Consider the following 14,136-nt stretch of genomic DNA (forward strand, 5'->3'; position numbering starts at 1 on the left):
CAGATCACTTCTCCAAACCACATTGGTACTGTGTGGCAGAGCTGGGATGCAGATCTGATTTTTCTTGCTTAGTAGTCCTGAGAAATAGCTCTTGCAGAACATAGTACTGCCTTCCTCTCATCATTTGCCAGCTTCTGTCAGTCTTTACAGTATCTCTTGTATCTGTTTCTGTTTCCATTATGGTCATCTTCCCCTCTACCTTAACTCTTACCTGGTCTAAATTAATTCCCTCCTTTCTTTAGGCTCTCTGCTCTCCTATTCATGTAGTGGACAGCTACAGAGTAATTGGGCTGAAGCGTGTTTCTTGTCATATTACTCCTCTTACTCAGAAACTGTCGCTTCATTGTTTATGAAGTAAAGTCCTTCTAGATTCCTCAGTTACTTGTTACCTGAAGTCTTCAGCCAGAATTCATCTCTCCTCTGAGGAAGCAGGAGGGGGAAAGAATCCAGTGAAGATGTGGTTTTGTTTGGTGTAAACGATGCTTTTTAAAAATAGGAGCCAACATTTTTTAAGATCCGGAGATTTTTGTCTAAAAGATCAGTCTCCTGAAAAGTGAAAAATGTGGCAGGACTGGGACTGCATTCGTGTGTGGCACAAAACAGGCTGTTGCTGACAAAATAACTGCCTGCTTTGGGCAAGGCAGGCTTTTTCTACTTCGCCCATCAGTCCCTGTTGTCTTCTTGACACTGAGGCCATCGCTTAGAGCCTTTTACCGTCATATTTGTGTTATAATTTTCTTATAGTGGAGACGTAGATTTCCTGAGTGTGGGTCTGTTGTCAAATATCCGAAAATAAAACTCAGGGCTATGTGTTTAAAAGAAAAATTAGAGCATGCTTCTTTAGAATATTCAGGGCTTCCTCTGGTGGCTCAGTAGTAAAGAATCTATCTGCCAAGCAAGAGATGTGCATTTGATTCCTGGGTCAGGCAGATCTGCTGGAGAGGGAAATAGCAACCCACTCCAGTATTCTGGCCTGGGAAATCCCATGGACAGAGAAGCCTGGAGGGCTACAGTCCGTGGGGTCACAAAGAGTCGGACACAACTTAGCAGCTAAACAAAAACAACTTAGTAAAATGCAAGCAAAACATGTCCGTGTCAGAAGTATAGAACTTTCCTTATCTTGCCTCACTTCATTCATTGTGAAATTGCTACCCACTGAGTATTTTGGGTTTCCCACCTTTGATTTAGAATAAATTACTTTCCAAAGAGTGTATACCTAAAAAGTAGCAGAGCCAGGATTCAACTCCAAAGCCCATGTTCTTTTTGCTGTATCATTCAGCATCTGAGTTCTTGTGTTGTGTATTTCTGCATAATGCTTACCAGAACTACTCAGAACATACCTGTGCTTTGCAAGATAGTAGCAATTTTGTAAATACAGTGTGTTAAATGATTCTTTCTAGAAGTAAAGGCAATGGATAAATGGTTTGTTTTGTTTGAGATATCATATACATATTGGTTTAGGTTTTTTTTTTTAATCTTCTTGATACATGGACATTTCCCAAAGGGCTGTGTTTCTCATTATTTTTTCAGATCCCTAGTGATGAATTAGAATAAAAATCAACTCTTGATTTTTGAGGTTTAAATTTAGATTTAATTTTTGGTAGTGCAAACTGGCATAGCCCTTTTTGAGTAGGAGTATCCAAGAATGGTCCAAATTCTCTTGCTTGGAATTTCAAGTAGTTGAAGCTGTTTGGAGGTTAAATCTTTTTGATACAACATCATTCTTCCAGATATTTTCTGCTGTAGTATCCAAAGGCATTTTGCTGATTTTCGGACGGAGAGATTGGATGTTATCTGATCTTGGGGAGAGTGTTGTTGCCAAGGTATTGCATTAATCCAAATCAAAGAAGTCAGAAAAACTCACATTGCTTTACAACAAAAAACAGTTAGCAGAATGCGTTTTAACCTTGGCGAAAAGTAGTTTATTCTTCTACCCTTGATTTTCACGTGTATAAAGCAAAGAATTAATTTAGATCAATAATTATCAATTTGCTATATAAAAATTACCTATGAAAAATGGGAAAACTACATGTATTTAAGTCCACCCCAAAGGGTTCTGATTTAGTAGATTTATTTGTTGTTTTTCCGTTGCTAAGTCGTGTCTGACTTTGAACCCCTGAACTACAGCATGCCAGGCTCCCCGTCCTTCACTGTCTCCTGGAGTTTGTTCAAACTCATGTCCGTTGTCAGTGATGCTGTCTGTCCAGACACCTCATCCTCTGTTGTCCCCTTCTCCTGCCCTCAGCTTTTCCCAGCGTTAGGGTCTTTTCCAGTGAGTCAGCTTTTCCCATCAGGTGTCCTAAGTATTGGAGGTTCAGCATCAGTCCTTCCAGTGAATATTCAGGGTTGATTTCCAGTAGGATTGATTGGTGGTCTTGCAATCCAAGGGACTCTTAAGAGTCTTCCCCAGCACCACAGTTCAGAACACCAGTTCTTGGGTGCTCAGCCTTCTTCATGGTCCAGCTCTCACATCTGTACATGACTATGGGAAACGCCATAGTTTTGACTATACGGACCTTTGTTGGCAAGATGATGTCTCTGCTTTTTAATATGGTCATAGCTTTCTTTCCAGGGAGCGAGTGCCTTTTGATTTCATGGCTGCAGTTTACTTAGTGCAAGGTTTTCACCCTAAGGGCATTTAGGGCTGGGTAGTTCTCTGGTGGGCTGTTCTGTGCGTTGCAGGATGGTTAGAGGCATCTGTGGCCTTCACCCACTGGATGTTAGTAACAGCTGCCCCCACCCCAAGTTGTGCCCGCCAAAAAATGTCTCCTGATATTGCCAGATGTCCACGGGGGATAGAATCACCCAAGGCTCAGAACCACCTTTCTAGAGCCAGATACAGAAATCTGCATTTTTTTACTAGCCCCTTTGGTAATTATGGAGAAGGCAATGGCACTCTTTAAAAAAAAAAGTCAATCAAGCATTTTTACTAATTTTTCCACACATGGTATATTTGCAGATAAAAACTATGGAATCTGCATATATAGTCAAGTTTTTAGAACATGGGTATTTCTCTCTAAAAAATAATTGTCAAAAAACAATTTGCATCAGTGCAGTTGTCAAAATGCATAGCTAAAACTGTGATGGTGCTTGTTTGAATCTAAAAATTCTTTATAAAGAAATTTTCCTTTCAATGTTTTTAGTTGGTGATTCCATACGGCCTTTTGTTTCATTAGGATCAGGCGGCTAGAGACATGAAGAGGCTTGAAGAAAAGGACAAGGAAAGAAAAAACGTAAAGTAAGTTGTTTTCTTCTCCTTCAGAAAGGTTACATGACAATTGCTACATTATTGCAAAGCCTGTTCCCCCAAAGTTTATAAAGAAAAATTAAACTGCACAAATGTCCTGACTTAAAGTTATTACCTTAAATAATATTTTTGTAGGTAATAGAGATGACTGCATTTGCATTCTCTTTGGTATTCAACTGTAAATAGTTTTTAGGGAAGCAAGAGAGCATCATTACTAGTTTGGGTTCATTTTTCTGAGTTTTGTCCCCATAACTAATATAAAATAGGTTTATGCATATGTGATTGATTTTTAAGATGTAACCGTAATTATATACAAAAAAACTATGTATATTATTAATAAATAATAAAATCTGATTTGAGGGCGACATGCTTTAGCATCTAGTCAGAGCTTGAAATACTTTATTTTCTAGGAAAGAGAATTCTCCTCTTTCCCTTGCTGAATATACTTTTCTTAAGGCTTTTGCTTTTGCTACCAAGCACAGGCAGGCAGGTTGGACTTTGCCCTCTGCTTGGCAGTCAGTGCTCAGCCCCTACCCAAGGCTCCTGTGCCAGACGGAGGGTCTGCCCTCGCTTGGGTGCTTATTTTGTGTTGTGTTCCCTTCCAGCTACCCTCCACTGGTGGTGTTGCTTGCCCTAGGAATAGCAAGTGCTCTAGGGTAGGCAGAAAGTCTGATTAAAAAGCAATGGTTGTGGGAATTAAGCAACTATACTTTCATAGTTCCTGAGAGATGCAAGTGGAGAAAGTCCACTTCTCCACATGAACTGTTTTAGTCCCAGATTTTAAAGAGTTGATGTAGTTTTTCTCCCTGTCCCTGAGGATTTTGGCTGAATGCAGTTACTCAGAGCTAAAAACTCTGGGGCACCTTAAGGCAGTTGTGACCATCTTTAGTGTATACCAAATGCAGGTGTTCTTCTTGTTTCTGCTTTTAATACAAAATCCTTTTCACAACTGCATTGTGTTTGTTGTGTGGGATATACAAAGCTAGGGCCCTTGGGTATCTCTTCACAAGTTTTTACTCCCTATATTCTTGTTAGTATTGATATATTTGATGTTTCTAGGGGTACCACATCATCCCATTCAAAAGAAATGCAAACTGCAGCTTATAGTGTGAAATCAGACATGCGTGGTGGATGGATGGCTTCCAGTGTGCTTACTGCTACTTTGTTATTGTTAGTGTTGAGAGTTCCTGTCCTGTATGGAATTCAACACTAATGTGCTATAAGTATGGAGCTGGGTATGTGGAACATTTGCAGGGAAGTTTGTTTCTCCGCTTGTTTTTCCAGGGGTATTCGAGATGACATTGAAGAGGAAGATGACCAAGTGAGTTCCTATGCAGTATTTCTATCTTTTACTTTCACCCCACAAAGTCTGTCCTGGGGACAAGCTAGAGCTTGTCTTCACTGAAATGGCCATTCCTGACGTTCAGCAGGGAATGTCATTTGACTTGCTCCTTTTCTACCTGTGTGACCAGTTGGTAATATAAAGATTCATGTGGCTTTCCCCCATGTTGAAGATGGAAATTTTGGTCAAGTACGATATCACAAATAAAGATGAGCTTTACGCAGCGTGATTTTTTTTAATCCAAAGTTAATGTTTATTCTGATAAATCAAAAAGTAGAATAGTGTGGGATCTATAGACAACCTCTCGTAACACCTAACCTTGACCTGTTTCTAAGGGTTCTGTTTGTGATTCTTGTGTTTCAAGATGGAACATTCGTTAAATGACAGTCCTTTAGTATTTTTTCCCCATTCAGTTGTGGGATGGAGAGAAGGGACCCAGAGTGAGCCCTTTCTAGGTTGGTGACCCTTCTAATCAGTGTCAGCTTCCAAACTTGGATTGGTAAAGCCACAGCATGTGTTCCACAGCTCTCAGCAGGGTAGGTAGTAGACACTCCACCCCAGGAAGGCTGTGGAACTGACAGTTTTATAAGTCTTCTGTTAAGCAACCTAAATCACTTTAGGATAGTAACTGTCTCATTTCCTCTGATTGTCCCTCTGAATACTGCTATTGTTAAAGGAATTGCTAGTAAGAGTCTTATCTTACTGGGTAGGTATGTATACTGTGCAGTCATCTGGTACACTGTGTGCACTAATTACAGGAGCAAAAATGTTCTGTTATACTTGGGTATGATTATGATCTTGTGCTTTCCTGCAGGAAGCTTATTTTCGGTATATGGCAGAGAATCCAACTGCTGGTGTGGTTCAAGAGGAGGAGGAAGATAATTTGGAATATGATAGTGATGGAAATCCAATTGCACCTTCAAAAAAAATCATTGATCCTCTTCCTCCCATTGATCATTCAGAGGTATGGTATTGCTGAATTTGACTCTTTCAAGTTGATGCAGTTTTCTCTTTCAAGCTGATGCAGTTTTCTTCAGCTTTAATATTTAGATTTTCCCAGTATCAGAGTACTCCTCTGATTCGTACTCCTCATTATGTCATGAGAATATTTCTTTGGAATTTTGTCGTATTTGCCAAGTGATTGAATCAGAAGGTGACTGAATGGTTGAGACTTTGTAGCCTGTACTATTCAAGGTATAGCTGAGTCTCTTGCTCACATTCAGTTTTAAGTGAAAAATTGTATTCAAGCAATTGTACTTGTTTTCCATACCATCACTTACCATCTTCCTTTAACTGTGGGTCCGTGGACCTGCATTTGCTTTTTAATTGCTGTAAATCTTTACTATTTCTCCCAGATCTGGGGCAGATGAAAGGCTGTTCTTAAATCAGGAAAAGGAAATGAGGATATCTGTGTACTCGCTTGGGGGAAAAAAATCAGTATTTCATCCAGGTTAAATATCAGACTAGAGCTTGCATGCCCTAGTGATTCTAGATCTAGAGCAGTGGTTTTCAGAGTGTGGTCCAAGGACACCTAGAAGGGTCTTTGCACGGAGTCTGCAGAGTCAAAAGAGTTTTCGTGGTAATGCTGAGGTGATTTGCCGTCTTCACTGCATCGGCATCGGCACTGATGGCTGAAGGCAATGCTGATACCTTAGCCTGAATTGGGACAGTGGTGCCCGTTGTCTCGGTGGTCACTGCCTTCTTCCCTGCCTGACTGTCACAGTATCGAAAATAGAAGCCAGCTTCACGTCAGAGTATCCTTGATGAAACAAAAATTATTTACATTACTCTTACATTCCATGTGACAAAATGGGAAAGGGCAGGTAAACATTTTTATTGCATGCCAAGATATGACAGTTGTCTCAAAGAAAGACACTTAAGTGCTCAAGTTGTGAACTGAGCTGCTGCTAAGTCGCTTCAGTTGTGTCCAACTCTGTGCGACCCCATAGACGTCAGCCCACCAAGCTCCCCCGCCCCTCGGATTCTCCAGGCAAGAACACTGGAGTGGGTTGCTATTTCCTTCTCCAATGCAGGAAAGTGAAAAGTGAAAGTGAAGTCGCTCAGTCCTGTCTCTTAGCGACCCCCATGGACTGCAGCCCACTAGGCTCCTCCATCCATGGGACTCTCCAGGCAAGAGTACTGGAGTGGGATGCCATTGCCTTCTCCCGTGAACTGAGCTAGCTGCTTTTTTTTCATGGGACACCATTTTCACTTGAGAAAATGAATGGCACATCAAGGAAAACAAAAGTGTCTCTTGTCAGTGATAGAGACTCAAGTTTTCATGCAGAAATTAGAATTTGGGACACTGTATTCATCACAGTGAGTTTGACAGCTTCCTCCCTTCCAAGTACTAACCAGGCCCGATCCTGCTTAGCTTCCAAGATCAGACGAGATTGGGCGCTTTCAGGGTGGTGGCTATAGGTGACAGCTTTCTAATCCTTAAAGTCTGTTGATAATCAGCCATGAAATGTGTATTTTTTTAATTACACAGTGAAATGTCTTGGATGATCTTCAAGCCATCTCAGTGAACCAGTATTTTCAGAGAGCCAATGCATGATGTTACAGAATCATGCATGAGTAAAGGCCCCATTCAAAGTGCAGGATAGACCCATGAATTATAGTGTGACAAAATGTGAAAATTCGTCCATATGGTTTTGGATTACACAATGAAAATAACCTTTAAGAAATGTGTACCTGTCAAGGTTGAGTGTAGTGTCAAGAGTAAAAGTCTGCAAGCATCTGAAAAGGTTATTAATAAATATTCTTTTTCCCTTTTCCAACTACATATCTTTGGGAGGCCAGGTTTTCTTCCTTGGCTTTAATCAGAACAACACATTGCAACAATTTGAATGCAATAGAAAATAATAAGATTTGGAAAAATGTGAAATAGTATTATAAAATAAAAGTTATCTTTATTAAAGCATATATGTTAAAGTGTCATGAGGTTTGTTATTTTAACATGAATTATAAATTTAAAAATTTTCTTTTTTTTAATACAATAAATAACGGTAGATAATAACCATTTTTAAAATCAAATCTCATTGTATTTCTGTTAAGTGTAGAGGGTACCTGAGACCAAAAAGTTTGAGAGCTACTGGTCTAGACTAGAGTGTGGGTTATATTTAGTTCTTTAGATTTTCCTTTTGCGCTGTTAACCACTTAAGCAGTTGGCATTTTACATGTGGCAAATGAAGCTACCTAAATGAAATCTATCTAGGAGGCTGCATCCGTGATAAAGAGTGAAAATATAATAAGGAAACAAGTACAAGTATTTGAAATAGTTGTCTAATAAGATATCTGAGATACTTGACAGAGTACTCAAACTTCATCCTGCCTGGGGTATATCCCATAGTTGTCCTAATGTAATGAGAAGTCTGCCAGGAGAGACCAGAAATGAAGAAAGAATACCCTTTCTTCACATTCTTTTTTTTTTTCCCCCTCTTGCTTGGAAACCAAAGGAAAAAAAGTGTGTGTGTAAAAAAACTTCGATATTTGTAGATTTTTGTTAAGACAAAAATTGTTACCCTCATAGAGCTTCTGTTTTGATAAGAGAACTGAAGAAAAGGGCTTGGTGCAGCATTGTGGGGAGCGTAATAAAAGGTCCTGTTAATAATGCTAAAGGAGAACTTAGTTCTTTCTCTTTGTTGATAGTACCATAGAACGATAATTAATTTTAAGCTATATCTAGAATTATGAAGTTTTTGACCACCTATCAAATGCTTAAGTTCTCCTTAAAAAAAATAGATTTGTTGTAGACATATCATGTCAGAAAGAGAATCATTTAGCCAGATTCATATGTGGTGATATGCTAGTGTTTCATTTTCTTGGTACAGTAAGCTATGAGAGGAGTAGCAGAAACGACTTCTTCCCTCTTTGGAATTGGAAGTGCCCGACAGTACATTTTTTTTAAAGTTAACAAAAACATTTCCGTGTTTTTAAAAAGAATGAAACTCCTTAGAAATATTATCAGAGGCCTAGATCTAGGTGAACAGCTTACCGGAAAGCATATTTAAATGTTACAGGGTGGAATATCTGAGTCCTTTGGCATTAGAGATTCCTTAGTCTGCATCAAGGCTGTTCAAACAGGAATGGGAAAAAGTTCTGGTTGTACTTTGAGGATTTGTGTCATGAATAAGTGAATTCCTTTTTTCTCTCTAGCTGGTTTTGGCTTTACTTGTATAGTATTTGTGAAAGGTGATTTTGCATTAAAATCAAACTTACAGGATCGAATCTTGAATTCTAGACTAACTTTGAATAATTGGACCTGCAGATTGACTATCCACCATTTGAGAAAAATTTTTACAATGAACATGAAGAGATAACCAACCTCACCCCACAGCAGCTAATAGATCTCCGGCATAAGCTCAACCTTCGGGTAAGTCAGCTAGTAAGGCAGAGATTCATATTAATGTTAATTAATTAGTTCAGGGTTAGTATTATTGCTTATCCATACTGAAATAATCTTGAATTTCTTCTCCAAAAGTCCTTGAACTGTCTTTGGTAGAGTAATAATTAGACCCCTTGGACTCTGTGTCCTGATTTTACTGTTTTAGTTTTACACCTATTTTAGGATAGGATTTTTTTTTTATTTTATTCATACACATGAGTTGCTATATGTATGTGTTCAGTCAGCTTTGTGTAGTTGTTTTTTTAACTGTGTGTTGTGTTGGAACAATAGGTCATATGACCTTAAAACTAATCAGTAAGTGTTTCTGATTGCCATGAGAGCAATGTGCTAATTAAGAACTGTTGGGTGGGCTAAAGGCAAGTGGTCCCCATCTTTAGAAAGAGGAGACAAGATTAACTGATGTGAACAATATGGGAAGTCTTAAAATATTTCAAGATTAAGATGCACTTGCTTTTCACATTATATACAGCATGATTTTCTAATTAGATGAAGAATTAACAACTTTACAAAATATGCATGCACTAATATCAGAATAATAGTTTTAAACTGTCCACTAAAAAGCTTTGGGTTGTACCTTGACCACATTTGTTTAAGGTGCTGCTAGAGATTAAGTGAAACATACGGATAGTACAATGATGTCTGCTCTGGTGTGGACAGCTTTCTGGCCATACCAGTTGCTACGTGATGTTTGAACTTGTTTCCTGAGGGGTAGGTGGTTGAGTGGTTTTGTGTGTGTGTACATACTTGTCTGTTTTCTAAGAAATACCCCTTAAAAAAAAAAACTTTTAAGTGAAACACTGATTGGAAATAGCAACATTACCCCAGAAGCATTGAAAGCTTAGCACTGTTGGAGTCAGCATGGAGGTGGAGCCCCATTCCTCACCTGGGTACAGTTCAGACACTCAGCGTTTGCAGTGTCTGCATCTGCACTAAGCAGGACACTGTCTCTTCAGGCATGACTGAGATTGGAGCAGTAGATAGTATCTTTGTAACCAGTGGGTTATAGGTGTGTCTGCATTTGGACCTCATTTGCACTCTATTTCTAGAGTAAATTTTATTTTTTCTACCACTTGGTTAATAGTTATACACATGGAAAAAATATATTGACTTTTTCCAGTTTTTTGAACCTGACTTCTTTTTATTTTTTATGAGAAAATTAATTGTGATTGAAGAGATTTCAAGGCCCGTAATCATTTAAAATAACCTGACCATTATCTCAGAAATATTTATTTTGGAGTTTTTTTAATGCGAGATTTAGGTCCGTTATTATTTGAATTTACCTTTTCACACATTGTAAGCTACTAGGTATAGACTTAGGTTTTCACTTCTTCATATTCCAACTAAACACTGGAGAGCTACAGGTAAATATTGTTGACCTTCTAGTGCTATTTATATTGAAGTACAAGTCATTCCTGCAAGTCGTCTTTGTCTCTAGGTTTCTGGTGCTGCACCTCCTAGACCAGGAAGTAGTTTTGCTCATTTTGGGTTTGATGAACAACTTATGCACCAGATTCGGAAGTCTGAGTACACACAGCCCACTCCAATACAGTGCCAGGTGAGTAAACATGGTCACAAAGAGTCGGGCAGGGCTGAACGACTGAACCGAACCGAAGTAAAGACAGCGAAAGAAAAATGAAGTGGAATGATATTGTGATCTTTTTTTTTTAAACTGACAAAGCAATAAAACACTTTAATACAGAACTGTATCGACAGGGATAGAACTTTTGAAACCTTTAAAAATTAAAAAAAAAGCAGAAGTGAATATTTTACCACTCTTTAAGTTACTGACTGCTGTCACCTTCTGAGATGAACAACATTCTGTCCGTCAAACGTGAATCTCCAAATAAACTGCCTTCATTTCACTATGGCTCGCTTTTGAATTCTTCCCTGTGCAAAAGCCAGGGGCCCTCATTTGGTGACCTGTCTTAGGGACTCAACTGAGACCTAGGACATGAGGTGTTCTTCACCCCTTCATCACTTTTCTTTGATTATAAAAATGTAGCCCACTCTGCCCTCGGGTCAGCCCTGTTATCTGGCCACTTGTATCTTTCACTAGTGTGCTGTATTAATAATTCTACTTCTTACCTGTTTTAAAAAGTTGCTAAAGGACTAAGAAGTGTTCTTTTGTTTCTGATAAATGTCTTGAAAATATGATCTGAAGAAAACTGTTCATTAAGCCTAAACTAAACAAAAGTTTGTGTGTGGAGAGATGTAGCACTGTCAATTAAGAGGATTCCTTTGTCCATGGCCTGAAACTTCTCATTTATAACTGAAAGTAATAGCTTCCGTTTCCCATTTATAAATGGACTTCATTCTTTTCCACACAGTTCAGTATGTGGATGAGACATTCTATACCTTCATGGTGAGGGGGGACAATTTTTTGTTAAATTTTACCAATGATAATGTTTCCTATAAATGAAGTTTATGGGAATCCAGATGTTTCATTCTTTTTTTTCCCCCAGGTATTTCTTGTTATTTCATAACCAGTGTGCATAGCCTAGGACATTTTTGTCCCATTGGAAATAAATGTCATTATTAGTCATTTGCCCTTTCTCAGGGTTGCCTTCAGTTCATCTTTAAAATTGAAAGTTTAGAGTGGATACTACTTCTCTTTTTCCTCTAGGGTGTACCTGTGGCATTAAGTGGTAGAGACATGATTGGTATTGCCAAAACAGGCAGTGGGAAAACCGCTGCGTTCATCTGGCCCATGTTGATTCATATAATGGACCAGAAAGAACTGGAACCAGGTGATGGACCAATTGCAGTGATTGTGTGTCCCACTAGGGAGCTCTGCCAGCAGGTATGTGCTTTATGTAGAGTGCCCCCTTCCATATGTTAACTAATGAGGACTAATCAGCTGGGTAGAATCACCAGGAAACTGTGTGTGTCTTTTTTTAATAATTTGTGAAAAACACAAAATTTACTGCTTTAACCATTTCTAAGTATACAGTTCAGTGACATTAAGTAGATTCACATTGTTGTGCTCTCAGGAAACTTCTGGAAAATATTGCATGTTATGTATTTTCTATATAACCAAGTGATTTGGGAACCAGTTGATTTGCCTTTTGTTCGGTGAAAGGCAATAACAGGGTCAGGAAGAGAAGTGAAAAAGAATAATCACAACAAGATTTTAGATAGCCTCTTAAGATGTGATAATGGTAGCCTGTTTATTTTCTCTATGAATAAAATTGTGTTTGTATTTTCTACCTTTTGATTTTCTATTGACATCACATTTTATGTGTTTTTCATAACTCCTTTTTGGACTGTGACAGAGGTTAGTGTCACAGAGGTGTGTGTTCATATGCCGTTATGTTACCTTTGCAGATCCATGCAGAGTGTAAGCGGTTTGGGAAGGCATACAATCTTCGATCAGTGGCTGTGTATGGAGGAGGGAGCATGTGGGAACAGGCCAAGGCCCTTCAGGAAGGGGCAGAGATTGTTGTTTGTACACCAGTAAGTATGTCTTGGGTTTAAATAGCTTATCAGCCTCTCAGTATGGAAAAAATGTCAGTTGTTGGAGGGCATTTCCCCTGAAATGTAGTGAAGCAGGGTTGAGAATACTCTGAGGCAGTGATAGCTGTGGCTTTGGTTTAATTTTGGTTGCTGTACTAAAATAGCAGTCTAGTAAGATTCTTTATATGCTACAAATTTCTGTCTGCATCAAACAGTTTTTCTTAACACTGTCCTGGAAAATGGATCCGTGCTTATGGAGAGCCTAAGTTCAGAATATGGTCAAAACTGCCTTGAAGATTGTAGTTTAAACATTAAGACCCATCAGTAAGGCTTTAACTTTGGTCATTTCACAAAGCCTCACAAAAAATAGTTTTCACCTTCTTTCTACAGTTTAAATCACAATTAAAGGAGGAAGCCAGTGAGTTTTCAGATTTTCTGTTCTTTTGAGCGCAGTAGTGCATAAATTCCAAGGCTGTCAGACTAGTTGTATATTGCAGTCTGAAACTGGAGTGTTATTTTTTCCAGGAGCAGAACTCTAGAAAGTTCTTGTAAATACATTTAATTAAACAGCCCTCAACATTGGCAGGTTTCCCTGTGGGATCCGCCAGCCAAGGATTGAAAATCTTCAGGGGAAAAAAAAGTCAAGAAAGCAAACTTGAATTTTCCATATGTTGGCAACTTTTTATGTAGCATTTACACTGTGTGTTATAAGTAATGTAGAGATTATTTAAAATATACAGGAGGGTATGCATAGGTTGTATGTGCAAATACTGCTTAATTTCGTTTAAGGGACTTGAGCTTCCTCATAGGGAATGAGGCTGGAACCAGTATCCAGCAGATACTGGGATGACTTGACTTCCTGTTCATTTTCTGGCTCTCGTAGGGTCGACTGATTGATCATGTGAAGAAGAAAGCTACCAACCTTCAGAGAGTCTCCTACCTTGTGTTTGATGAAGCAGATCGAATGTTTGACATGGGATTTGGTATGCTTTGAATACCAGATTCTTCTTTCTCTGTCTTAATGACACTAGTTTTTTCCATGTCTTTCTAGACTTAATTTTTTCTCTGTGTGAGAAGCTAAAAATACTCCTGGGTAGGGTTGGACCGTAGAGATAGAGCTAAGACATTAGCTATTTTTAGGAGTTCTTTCAGGAAAAGTATGTTAGGCTTAACTGGGTTGAGGACATTTGAAAGTGCCTGTGAATATAGGGAGAATATTCTAGGCTTTATTTTTATTCACCTGCCTTTGATTGTGGAGGTCAAGGTCTGTGTTATTCGGGAGGTAGGTGCCATATCCTTCAAGGCCTTTGCTTTCCTGTCCTCCTTGACTTAACCAGCTGTGTGAAAATTCTGAATAACTGTCTTTGTTGAGTGGAGCACCACTGAGCCTAACCCAGCTAGGTGTTGGGCTAAGTGTTTCTGAGTTTCACACTGAGTGACAGGTCTGGGAGTTCAGAACTTCCTTAGTTCCTATAATGTCTTTATAGAAAGATTTTTGCTATTAATAAAATGATTTTCCAGGTATCCCAAACTGTCCACGCAGAGTTATAATACTGATTTTATTCTTCTACTTCTTCCAGAGTACCAGGTGCGATCCATAGCAAGTCATGTTCCGTCCTGACAGACAGAGTACGTATGAAGCAGTTTCCTTAAGCCACATTTGTACTCAGAATAAACACCTATTTA

General features: G+C 38.8%; 1 protein-coding gene across 1 annotated transcript in view; it reads left to right on the top strand.

Annotated features, from left to right (window-relative positions):
- Nucleotides 1-14,136, top strand: part of DDX42 (DEAD-box helicase 42) — a 35,841-nt gene that overhangs the window by 14,030 nt on the left and 7,675 nt on the right. Inside the window, 10 exon segments of the mRNA XM_010816435.4 lie at nt 3,177-3,238; nt 4,532-4,568; nt 5,404-5,553; nt 8,860-8,964; nt 10,433-10,552; nt 11,621-11,797; nt 12,322-12,450; nt 13,334-13,433; nt 14,031-14,062; nt 14,064-14,079. Coding sequence (XP_010814737.2) covers nt 3,177-3,238; nt 4,532-4,568; nt 5,404-5,553; nt 8,860-8,964; nt 10,433-10,552; nt 11,621-11,797; nt 12,322-12,450; nt 13,334-13,433; nt 14,031-14,062; nt 14,064-14,079 — 928 coding nt within the window.

The sequence above is a fragment of the Bos taurus genome, chromosome 19, assembly GCF_002263795.3.
Source record: "Bos taurus isolate L1 Dominette 01449 registration number 42190680 breed Hereford chromosome 19, ARS-UCD2.0, whole genome shotgun sequence".
NCBI lineage: Eukaryota > Metazoa > Chordata > Mammalia > Artiodactyla > Bovidae > Bos > Bos taurus.